Source organism: Corythoichthys intestinalis, chromosome 10 (genome assembly GCF_030265065.1).
Source record: "Corythoichthys intestinalis isolate RoL2023-P3 chromosome 10, ASM3026506v1, whole genome shotgun sequence".
In the NCBI taxonomy this organism is placed as follows: Eukaryota; Metazoa; Chordata; class Actinopteri; order Syngnathiformes; family Syngnathidae; genus Corythoichthys; species Corythoichthys intestinalis.
In genome coordinates, this window is record NC_080404.1 from 59036764 (window position 1) to 59049381 (window position 12618).

General features: G+C 42.2%; 1 protein-coding gene across 3 annotated transcripts in view; it reads right to left on the reverse strand.

The window, feature by feature from the left end:
* The window catches only part of LOC130923319 (homeobox protein Meis1), a 166035-nt gene extending 155089 nt beyond the window's left edge, over nt 1-10946 (reverse strand). The window contains exons 1-6 of one of the 3 annotated variants that reach the window (XM_057848950.1): nt 9776-10688; nt 8698-8918; nt 7858-7999; nt 7735-7785; nt 7518-7568; nt 5227-5373 (exon numbers count right to left, since the gene is read on the reverse strand). In XM_057848950.1, the coding sequence (XP_057704933.1) occupies nt 5227-5373; nt 7518-7568; nt 7735-7785; nt 7858-7999; nt 8698-8918; nt 9776-9787 (624 nt within the window). In that variant the 5' untranslated portion in view covers nt 9788-10688. Of the gene's footprint in view, nt 1-5226; nt 5374-7517; nt 7569-7734; nt 7786-7857; nt 8000-8697; nt 8919-9775; nt 10689-10768 lie in introns of those variants that run through there. The other 2 variants (XM_057848949.1, XM_057848948.1) reach the window with 2 other exon arrangements.
* Nucleotides 10947-12618: the final 1672 nt, after the last annotated feature.

Below are 12618 nucleotides of genomic sequence, written 5' to 3' on the forward strand. Positions count from 1 at the left end.
ATGCACCTATAAGTTACTTTTTTGTTGTTGTTGTTACAATTAAGGCTAACGCTCATTGAGAACTACAGTGATCCCTCACTTATCACGGTTAATGGCGACCAGAACCATCCGCGTAAAAGGGAAAAACCGTCAAGCAGTGTCAGCTCCCCAATTTTACCATATTTTTTTTGTTTATATATATATATATAATATCAATAAGTGTATATAAAACCCTATAAATGCATGTTATCATTAGAACATTATAGTTTGAAACGTGGATAAAATATTAATAAAAAAGAAATAATACACACTGTGCACTCATTCTCTCACTCTCATACGATATCTGTGTGTAAGTGTATATACATACAGTAAGTACATAAAGTGAGTATAAAGAACGCTCTTATTCCTATAACAGGATACAGTGATCCCTCGTTTTTGGCGGTTAACGGGGACCAGAACCCGCCGCGATAAGTGAAAAAAGTTTTTTGTGCCTGTTCAAAGTATTTATTCCGATTTAGCGTTGGAAAGACATACATGTAAGACATGTTTTTCAATTTTTTTCCCAAAATATAGTTTTTAAAAAAGGTGTATATATAAAAGAGTATGAAAATGCTGAGCTATATTAAATGCTTCATAGTGAGTCAACTCAAATCCTCTCAAGCTGCTCACTTACACACAATGAGTTGCCACAGCAACTGTTTAACAAGTTAAACGATGATTGAAGCATTCGGCGCTTTTGAAGACCGTGACTCTGGCAAGATCAAACGCAAACATCTGTTAACATGGTTGTTAGGTTTTGTGTTGGTTCCCTCCTAGTGTGTCCCTGTGATTGCCCATTGATTTCATCTGTTGTATCTGATCCTAGTGTATCCTCCAACCTGCATCCTCCTGTGTCACCCAGCTGTTCCTCGTTGTCTCGTTACCCCTTGTCTGCGTGCGTGTGTGTATGTAAGCTCCCAGTTTCTTTTCACTCCTTGTTGCGTCATTGTCAATGTCAATTTCAAGTCCTGCCCAAGCCCTGGTGTACCAGTCCCTCCGATTAAGTAAGTTTTGTTTGAACTAAAGATACACGATAATATCGGTCACCGATAATTATCGGCCGATAATGGCAATTATGACGTCACACAGATAATCCAGATAATAAAAAAATTCAACCGATAATGCAATCCGATAATTATGTACTTGATTTAGCCTCCAAATGTGCGCAACCGAAGAATTCAGCACGCCGCCTCCTCAACCCCTCCCCTCTCTGAAGCCCCTGAGGGAGGAAGGGTTGAGGAGGCGGAGTTACACGACAAGAAGTAGTTGAATATTATGGCGGCTGTTACTAAAAAAACAACGCTCTCGCCATCTGCGAAACATGTACCGTAGAAGTTCCAGGCAGAAAGAAAGCGTCCTCATTCAAAACCACTAACCCAGCAGCCGTTTAAAACTGCGTCACAAAGATTTTTGGAACGAATACGAGGCTGCTGTTAGCGGGAATGCTAAGGCTATTGTCAAGACAAGCTAAACTACAGGGCTTGTGACAATACAGAGTCGGGCTGTTAGGGGATGCAGCCCAAGGCGGGTGGTAAATTTGCATCTAAGGCTAAACACCGGCACGACTGTAGACCGATAGTCGGCAAGTAGCCGTCTTCCGACGGTCCGGCAGGCCGCCTCGCCGTAGGCGGGGCAGGCCGGGCCGAGCCGAGCCCGATTTCCCGGCTTCAGGACCTCCGGCGAACACCCCGGTTTCTCGAGCGTTCCCCCACGGCGTGCGAGCCTCTGAGCCAGGACCCGAATACGCCACGGCGAACCAGTCGGAGCGTGCGGATTATCCGGTACGAACGTAGTTGCCGCCGCCGCCGCCGAGACGAGACGAGACACGGTTTGTTTTTTTTACCGAAATGTTCCGAGAACCAAAGCCCTGGATAAAAAAATAATGCAGTTTGTAGGACCACCATTCTTCATGATAAAGTGATGTCCAGTAAGCAAACTTATCATGACGGCACAGTGGTTCGATGATCATTTAACATGGAGAAAATGAAGTCAGCCAGCCAGCCAATAATGCATTCAGTATGTAAAATGACGAGCGGTCAGATGACTTTGTAACGCTGCCTTAACAAAACTCAGGCACAAAACAACACGCACGCGGATGCGAGCTCCAACTCCGTCCAAATAGTCCTGCCGTGTATCAGTTTAGCTGCTGTAAAGCAAATGTCGCGAAAGCCGCCAATGTAAACAAAGCGCTGCAGAATGGGTACATGACATCTCGCTCTTTTGAGTTAATCATTTTCACAGTGTGCAACAAAGCATATAACATTAGCAATCACTTTTCAAATTATTTAACTTATTTCTCTGATCAATTACAGTCACAGTGGATAATCAAATTCTTAAATCAACATTCTGTAGCCACAAATATTATTCAAAATCTTTCCTTCTTCCAAGTTTTTGTTTTTTTAGGATTAAGAATAATAATGTATTGCTTAAAACAAGGCTGTTAAGATTATTTTCAGCTAGCTATTTTTCTTCCAAGAAATCTGAGAGAAATACAATTGAAGCGATGGCAGATAATTTCACTTATTGCCAATAGATTTACACTTAAAACTGACTAGTTTTAAGGAGGTGTGTTTTGCAGTGTATTAATGTTATATATGTTAGGAATGGCTTACTTTTAAAGGCATTTTTGTGCAACATAGGTATTTACTCTGTAAGTAATTGTTGCCAAAAATTTACCATTACACAATGTTAGACAATCTGTCATTATTTAGATGTTTGAACTGACGACTTGTTCATATTTTATGTTGAAAAAAGAGCAATAAATTATATTTTTGTACAGTAATATTTTCTTTTGTTTAAAATTTTACATAAATCATTTAATAGAATTATCGGCTTGACATTATCGGTTATCGGTTGGAATGAGGAGGAAATTATCGGTTATCGGTATCGGTTGAAAAATGTATTATCGTGCATCACTAGACTTTGAACATTGCCTTTTTGATCCCAGTCCTTTTGGTTGTACTTTGTGTTTTAGTTAGTATTTATTCAAACGTTTTCTGAGTTCACCGGCAACTGCCTTGCTGCGTTTTTGTTTCCCTGCATTTGGGTCCACACCACCTGCCCGCCCGCCCGCGATCCGTGACAATGGTGAACTTTAATAAGCAACTCCAGTGCAGTGCCTGACGAACAAAGAGCAGGATGAGCAGGGGAGGGAGCGAGAGATGGACTACACGATCGGGTCGAAACAGCTTGTCTGCATTTTTCTGTTTTGAATTGAAAAAAAATAAATAAATAAAAATCCTCCATGGACTGAGGGCGCGAAGTTTAAAGCGCAAAGTAGCGAGGGATCGCTGTACTTCTAACAAGATTTTTAAAAATCTGTGATGCTCTGAGGGCATGAACGTTGAGCCGCACTGTAATTGATTTTGAAATGAATTGATAACTATTTTCAAAGTCAATTCATCATTTAGAGCCACTGTTGGCCTGAAAAACTATTTATTTTAACAAGTAGAAAAACAGTGAATATTATTTTATTTGATTTAATTGGATTTTTTTTTTTTTTTTTTTCGATGCTTACAAGCATCTGCTTTGCTTTGGAAAACAAGGAAATGATTAGTTTTCTCAGCTTTTTTGTTCCCAATGCACTTAAAAGCAGTTCAAGTGATAGCACCCAGGATAAATCAACTTCACGTGAAAGACGATTGCACAAAGTGTTGATGTCTTAGACCTCTGACAATGGAGAAAATAATGTTTCAAATCAAAAACTGACACCGCTTACGAGCGCAGCCATTGTGTGACATCGGTAACACCTCGCGTGTCCATCTTATAAACACCGTTCCACCCAAAACAGGTCAAAAGTAGCTCAGATGACGAACGCTGAGTCCATGAAAGCTTTTTTCCTTCATAGACGCACGTAGCACAGTGGGACATTCTGAGATGCTTGCATTTGATTAGCTAAAATAGTACGGATATAAAAATGGGCTTTTATTTGTTTTTCTCCGCTCTTACACATCTCAAAAAGAATATTCTGTTTCGTCACTATGTTAAATAAGATTATTTCTGATGGGATGCACATGATACAGGTGACATCTATCGCTTTCAGCCCTTTAACCCGATTTCTATATTAGCTGACGAGTCGACCAAATTGCAAAAGGCTTAGAATATACGCATATGAACCAGGGTTAAGTACAGCGGTAACACTACAAACATGCCAAATTGTACAGAAATATCATACGTGCAAAGAAAGTATTTTGGTTAGTAGAAGTCGTGTTTAGGTCTAAAGGGACTGTATGTTTAATCTTTACCAGAAAATGTGGAATTCATTCCACCAGAGAATTGTATTGTAATAGAGAAATAAGTACTGCTAATTAACTCGCACCGACCTATGAAAAAGAGCAGCCTCGGGAAAGCTTTGAGTCGTATGGGCAAGTTTCCGTTGGATCAGTCGGTGATTGGTAATAAAACGCAATTTGTTTGGCTGCTTTGTGAAGACTGAAAAATAGATCTTGCTTAAAAGTATAAAGTAGCCACAATGTAAGATAAAAGAAAGGTAATATGCATTGAAAATCGCTAATACCGTGATCATCTTTCAATAGTCGAATTGTAATCGAATCCAATCGAGGGGTGCCTTAGATGGTGCACCCCTAGTGAGAAGCTGCTCAAACGCTGACTAACTGGCCTGTAGATGATGTCACTTAATAGGCCAGCATACGTCCAACACACGCATACTACAGTACATGTTGCAATTAGGTCTTGGAAAAACGTATCACTTTAAATTCCTCGTACGTATGTTGCTTTCATACAAGAATCACTTTGTTCTCCACATGAATGGCTGCCATAGACGTCATTCACCGTCAATTGAAGAGAATGAGTTACAGCAAGTACTAAGTAAGTATTTTTACCACCTCTCCTTCTCTGCACAATGCATATAGAGAGGCTGTGATGTGAAGGGGGGGTGGGGGGGTCTCTCGATAAGCAATGTGCACTCATGTCTGAGGAGAAACACTGACAAGACGCCTAATGAAGCGTGCACACAGTGAAGAAGGAGGAGGAGGAGGAAAGACGAAACAAAAAAACGCAGGGACGGGCAGGAGCTCGGGACTCCGGCCCGCTACCGACGCGCTCTGCGAGACGGCCCCCGTAAAGGAAAATGGACAGGAAAACGGGTCGAGTCTTCACGAGCCATCGAGAGCATTTATGCAGAAAATGTCTCGTTCCGACGGAGGGGACGATTGGAGCAAAAGAGGCGGGCTTCGGGCGGGGGCGTACCTGGTCGAGGGCCACCGAGGAGCGCGTGATCTCTTCGCTGTCCGACTTCGAGCCCCCCTCGCGATCGTCGATGACCAGGTCGATGGGCATTTTGCCCTTCAAGCAGCTGATGTAGCGGTGGCAGAAGTTGTCGCACAACTCGTGGACCTGTGCGAGCCAAAAGACAGGTGATAGAAAACAACATTACAACTGCCACATCGGAGAGGACGCCATCACAAAAAATGATCAACATTGGTCAAAAAGCCAGTTCAAAAAACAAAACAAAAAAAAAATCATAAAAACTGTTTAACTTAAAATAGGAGAGCATCCAACAGTCAAGCACCATTTTTAAAAAAATCATAAAATACAACAACAATTACGGGTCAAAATATGAAGTAAACCTGCACTGTATTATGTGAGCTAAAAATGTATTATTTCATTCTTATAGTTTCATTCTAGTCTGACGCAAAACAGTAGGGAAGAAAAACTATTTTTTTTAAAATACTTGATAAAAATGTATTTCATTTACAACGAAATATTCAACCAAGCGCTTTATACATTTCAGAAAAATTGTCAGGTCAATATATTAGGTACACCAGCAGTGCTTCTCATGAGCATAAAACCTACCCACTAATTCATCTACTCACACAGAGTAATGTATCCAAGCAAACATTTTTAAAATTCATAATAATACCAACATAGATATGTTGAACAACCTATCCCGTATCTCAGAAGCCCAAAATATATTTTCCAAAATACTGAGAACAGCATTCAAACCACGAAGAATATTGCGAGAAATTGGACACGCACAGAAAAATCTTGCACAAACATTCTACCAATAATTAGTAGCCACAATAATAGGGACACCACCCAGTATTTCATGACCTAATTATATAATAAGAAAGATAATGAATAAATAAACTTCCATCCTTATGTAGTTAAAGTAAATATCAAGAACCTCCTTCTCATGCATGAACCTAGCTGAAGTAAATGACCTCATTCAATTCAAGACAGAAAGAGTAGATGCATTCAAGTAATATTTTTCTCCAAATCATAAAAATAATTACAAGTCAAAATAATCCCAATCCGATGCCACAAGCAAAATATTAGGAACAGGCCTCAAAACCAAGCTGCAAGTAATTCTTTGTAAAAATGTATCTTAAAGAGTGATGATGCAAACACGATATTGGAATTTAGAAAGACAGCTAACCCTAATAGCACAACTGGTCAAAATATTGTGCATGACATGCTCAAAATATCTTCAACCACTCAAAACATTAGGAACAGCCCTTAAATGCCATAGATTACAAGAAATTACTCAAATGTATACAACACCAAATAGAGAGGAGATGAAATTCAGCATTCCATCCATCACTTCCAACCCTCAAAAAAGTTACAAAAAGAATACCAATCACTTGTCAAGAAATTAAGCAAATTTGCACTGCATTTTTTGAGCTAAAACTCAATCAAACTTTCAACCCAATTATTAGGAACAGCGCTCATGCACAACAAAATAAAACAAGCCACACAATCGAATTGACTCAGACAAAATCCACTCTCATAAAAAAGCCAGTAGATAGCAAAACATTTTTTCCTAAATCATAAAATGATGCACGTCTATGTGGTGAGCTAAAAATAATAAACTTTACAAAGCGTTGTACTTACAGTATGTCTTTATAAACAACCAAAATATTTTTTAAACAAGTAACTTTTTTTTTTCTTTAAAAACCCATTATTAGTCAACATATTGTGCCGCACCATTTCTATAGGCTCGAAAGAAATCCCACCTTGATCGAGTGCATAAAATGTGCACGAATGTTTAGTCAGAGGTGGACTAAATATTAGGAACACATTGTGGCTGCGCGTTTCCCGGTGGCAGATGTACCTAATGAAGTGGCCAGGGCTGTATCTCGACCACCCACCCCCTCTCGCTCCCTGAGGATGGAGATATCCCCGAAAATTGGCAGTGACACGAGGGCTCACACGGGCCACGACGCACTCAACATGCGTGTTAAAAAAAAGAAATAAAAAAAAGACAGAAACCAACCCCACGTGACGCTCAGATTTGGTGCCCTTTTCGACGTTCTTCCTCCTTCTTCTCAATAATACCAACACAGCATGAAGCGAAATAGTTTGGAACCGGTCTAGTAATACTGATTAACACGCACGATGAAGGCAAAAAAAAAAGGACCCGTGATTGATTTGAACGCTAATTATAAGCGACGAGCAAAAATAAAGTTATGCAAATTAGGAGTAAAGAGGCATGCCGAGATACGATATCAGATTTTTTTTCTTTTAATGTGTTTGTTTACCTTTTCCAGCTCCAGCAGATGAAACCGTAACACCTGAATGGCTTGAATCATCTACAGAAATGCAAGGGGAAAAAATCCATTTTACTATCTTAATTTCTATTTAATAATGCAAAACGGCTGGGCAGATTTTACGCGTGAGCACGACACATGCGCTTTTCAACCGATACGAACATTTGAAATGATGCAAAAACAGGTGCATTACAAATAAATGACTTACCAGATTATCCAATTCTGGATTTGATGAAAATAAAGGTTTTTCTGCGCGAATCTACGAAAATAAAGGAGATATGCGATGATGAGATCCAAAGTTTCTTTTTGGGGTGTTTTGTTGCTCGCTGACCTGTTTGGCAAACACAGCGATGTCTTCGTTGAAAGACTCCGACGAGCACACGTCCCCTCCCGCCACGCCGGGCTCTCTAGGGGTGCACGTCGCTAATTCACATTTCTCGAAAATCAGTGCAAGCAGTGGGAACAGGGGGTGTCTGCATGGCAACACACACACACACACACACACACATTTAGATATAAGCACACAATAGCAAATGTCAGCGCCGGGGTCAAGACGACTGCAGGCTGGATTTAGGCAGCCATGTTCCCATCTTTCTTTCTTTTTTTTTTTTTTTTTTTTTTCCCCCTTCCCAGCGATTCGCCCGTGGGGATCTTCTCTGCATGGATGCATGCAAGCATGCAGCGAAGCTGCAAAGTGCAACACAATTCTGCACGTTGTGTACACGTACAGTACGTTTATTATGTACTGATAGGAGGTAAGGCAAACAGGTTGAGTCGCTCTGTAAAGTATTGCTTTTACAAAATCAGTTACTTCATGTTAATAAAATATATGTGAATCCCAAAAAGCCCCACCATTTTTTTAATGCACATGCAGGCATTAACAGTCTAACATTTCATTTTTAATGGGCTACGATTCTTTAAATTACGAATTGATTGTATTTATTTTCACTCCATTACTACTTTTATAAAAGTCTGTATTACTCCTAATAATACAATTTGATGATGTGAATGGGTTCAAAGTAAACAGAGCTCCACTCGGACTCGGCGAGCGCCGTTTGAGTCGAGCCGTCGCGACAAGCCCTCGCTGTCCCCGGGCAAATCGGGCCGGGCCGAGCCGAGCGCCCCGCTGAAACTCACGGAAGTCCATTCCGATCCCCCCCGGAGCTCATACCCGTATATGGCGTCCTTGTCCCTCTTGAGCGCGTCGTTGACCGACGAGCCCATGCTGGGAGGCATGGTGTTGGTGTGCGCCGTGTGCGGGTACTGGTGCGAGTGCAGCTGGGGCCCGTGGTTAAGATGCACGGCCTGCATGGAGCGCGCGCCGTGCGGGTCTCCGTACATGGTGGTCGGGATGCCCACCCCGTCCATCCCGTAGTGGGGCAAGTCTTCGTACTGCACCGAAACATAAATGCACCGTTTAGACGACACCGACAAACCAACGCACTACTCACAAATACAATTCATTAGCATTTATCACAAGCAAATCGTTGAAATAGTCCCACGTTTTATATATTTTAAAGCTGGGTGCATGAGGAAGGACAAAAACATTTTCCAGCCAAAGTTGATAACACGGCAAGTGATACAAATAGCGACTGCTCCTTTTGTTAAAGTTTATTTCTCAAGTTGAACTTTTCGACACGTTGTTTTGCGCTAATGCGCTAATTTCTTGGAATTATGGCAATTAACTATAAAGTGATAACCCGTTTTCTAAAAGCACCCCCGTATTTTATTGGCTTTAAATTTGACACGTTACTTTTACGGACACTATATCATTGCTTGCATTTAACAGAGTGCTGATTTATTTAGAAATCAAAGTGTTCCAATATTGATTGGAAAGTTATTTGGAAAACAATAGTAGCAAAGCCCCCAGGCGACGAGGTGCAAAAGCAAGTCAGTGCGCCAGATTTTCAGCGCGCAACGTATAAATCAAATCATAAATCAAATCTCACTGTCGTCGCGTCGCAGCGCAATATGGATTTTTAGACGTCTGAGTGCATTTTATTCAAGAAAGTGACGCGTGCATGGGAGCTCAAGTCACGAGACAAACGTTGGCGTTTTGTCACCCAGAATATCCACGCGCGCAGTGCTGTCACAAGTCATCTGCAAAAACACGTCCGTCCGAGAAAGAAGTGTATGTGGATTTGTGGCGATGCAAAAGCAGCTCGTCCGTGCGTAACGCGGGTGCAGCAAAAGTAACTTTTTTCTCCAATAAGCGCACGAGTTTTGCCGCTCGCTTTGCTTGTACGTACCCTTTGCGCCATAAGCCTCCTCGCTGCCCGCCGTTCGTGATTCAAGTCCCACTTAAATCCGTTCGGAAGCCAGCCTTGCACGGCAAATTAGCAAATCCAAACAAAAATGAAAATGGGGGTGGGGGGGGGGCTTACATTTAAAAAAAAAAAAAAAAAAAAAAAAAGGAAAATAACAGCAAAGGAAAATCCTTCGGGTTTGTCGTTTCGGGGCTCTTTTTTTCCCCTCGGGCCAGTCACCGCGTTGCCGGCCAAGTTGACCCGGCAGAGGAGAGTCGTTCCGCGGCTCTCCTTCTCGCTCCGAGTTCCCCCCCACCCCGACAAAATTAAAAACAAATTCAAAGCCTTAGAAGACACCCGGTGGTTGTCATGGTCGGTTTTATGGTTCCCCGCGTGCCCGACGTTGCTCGCTCGTCTGTGGCGTTCCTCCTCCTTGGCGCGCACGAACACCGGCTCGGCGCTCCCGCTCACGGCCGGGAAGGAAGCGTCTCTCCCTGGCTACGCTGGCTGCTGGCTGCCCGCTCTCCCTCCCGCGGCTTGATTTACTTATGCAAAGACGTGTGGAAGAGCTCAAGAGGAGAAGGAGGAGGAGGTGGTGGACGAAGAAGAAGAGGAGGAGGAGGGTTCATCATTCTGGCTTGGGGCTTTTCTTAAAGGAGACGTGCGGCGTGTATACGGCGAGACGAGCGAGCGTGTGTTTGTGTGTGTGTGTGTGTGTGTGTGTGCTCGAACCCGGAAGTAGTGCTGGCCATAAACAGCTTGCGTACGAGGACCGCAGCAAGTGGCGTGCGCAACGAGGGGGAGCGGAGAAGTTAAAAAACAAAACAAAAAACAGTCCTTTTAAAATCCGAGATGAGCTCATTTGCGTCGTCGGTCGGGTCAGTCGTTGAAATTTGCGCCCAATGACTCGATTTCACTCAACATTGCTAAATAACTCAAAACACGACCGAGTTGTCGTAAAACGCGGGTTGTATAAATGACAATCTGGCCACCCACCGCCATTGACTCGCTCGCCTGTCCTGTCCGGCCGGTTTCGGGGGCCCTCGCTCTCGCGGGACAGCGTTTTCTTTGGTGTTTATGTGTCAGCTTACAAACATTTGGTATGACGACAATGATACGAAGGTGACAGGAAGCGTTTAGTTGCCTTCATTTGTTGTTAAATCGCAAGTGGTAAGTAGCTTGCCAACTGGCTCTTCTCTTTTTCACCCCTTGCTGGTGAACCCAATGGGTCAGTCCAGTCAGGGCCATCGCCCTGGCCAATGGCAGCTCTTCTCAAACGGAGGGGGCTATTGGAGGGAGGTTCTCTTATTGGCCGGCTTCACCGATCGATCTGCGGAATGATTGATTGATTGATTGATTGGTGCGAGGCCACGTTGGCGATTAGGTGCGAAAGCAAACACATCATTATCATCAAACCACACTTTAAGTGTATTTACAACATTGCGCGGCTTGTTTCTGGCCACTTTGTGGTTTAAATAATGCACAGGTTTTAAAAAAGATGATCCAACCAACTAAACAGCATTCACGCTCATTTGATTGTTTATACATATTAACATTATTGTGTGTGATGTATCTTTAAGGCCACTGGACTCATTTTGATCAACGGTTAAAAAAAAACAACAACTAAAATTTCTTGTCACTATCGTTGGTACATTTCATGCATTGCGATAACACAACCTCATGTTATGATACTAGATAAGACCAAGTTTTGACGTGATTTTTTTTTCATCGTTATTGCTTGAGTGTAAATTTGTAAACGCGCAGGGAGAAGTCAATTATTGTGATATTTAGAACTTACAATGCTGATATGTTCCCTACTATATGCATTTCTGCTATGTAGAAATTTCGAGGTAAAATGCTATGCATGTGATTTATAGATTTAAATACAGTATAACATTTGAACTAGTGATGTCATCATAGTTTCAAGCCTGCGCGAAAAGGTAGAGACGTAAATGTGCAACAAATATAAAGAGCTGAAAGAAATTAGCGACGTCTTTACATTTCTTCGTATATGCATAGTAGTAGTAAGATGTAAGATATACGTGTGAGTTCCGTATAGTTTGTTCGGAATAATCAATGAGGAAATCACATCTCTTACTTGCACTATTGCAGAGAGGAATGACTTAAAGAAGTGGCATCTTCAAATTTCCCAGAGTGCAGTATTAATGTAAGATAAGTGCAAATAATTGTCATCATCGGTGTTCCGTCATCTTAATGTTTTTTTCTTATTATTATTATGTATGTGTTAATGATGATGATAATAATTATGCTGATATTAATGCGGGGGCGGGGGCCTGAGTTGTTGGCTGCCGCTTCGGTGCGTGGCTGGAAGTCTTCACGCGCTTTCGACGGGACTCCGGCGGTGAGCGGGCCGGGCCGGGCCGAGGGCAATGAGACGCGGCGAAGAGGCGTCAGAGGGATCCTTCTTTTTCTTCTCCTCCCTTCACTTCCCCTTTCGGAGCCGAGCGTACACGGACGTTGACGCACAACCTTAAGCGTTCATCATCATCAAGTTTGGGGGGAAAAAATGGTGAGTATGATTTTTTTTAAATTTTTAATTCTTTTAAGCATTTCCAAATACGAACGACTGGTTAAAATGTATTTTGAGAGTTTTTATAGTGGCATTTTAGCGATACATGAACATAAAAGGGGGGCCACTGAGCAGCTGGCAATGCAGTAAAGTAACGCCGAAGGCATTCTAAATTCATTAGGTGGCTTCGATTAGCGTCTATAAACGCTAAGCTCCACTTTCTCCGGCCTCGATTAGGGGCTTTAACATGACAGCAATGGCTTCCATAAAGATCAAGTTGAACTACAAGTTATATTAATAAGGGAATCATAAATGT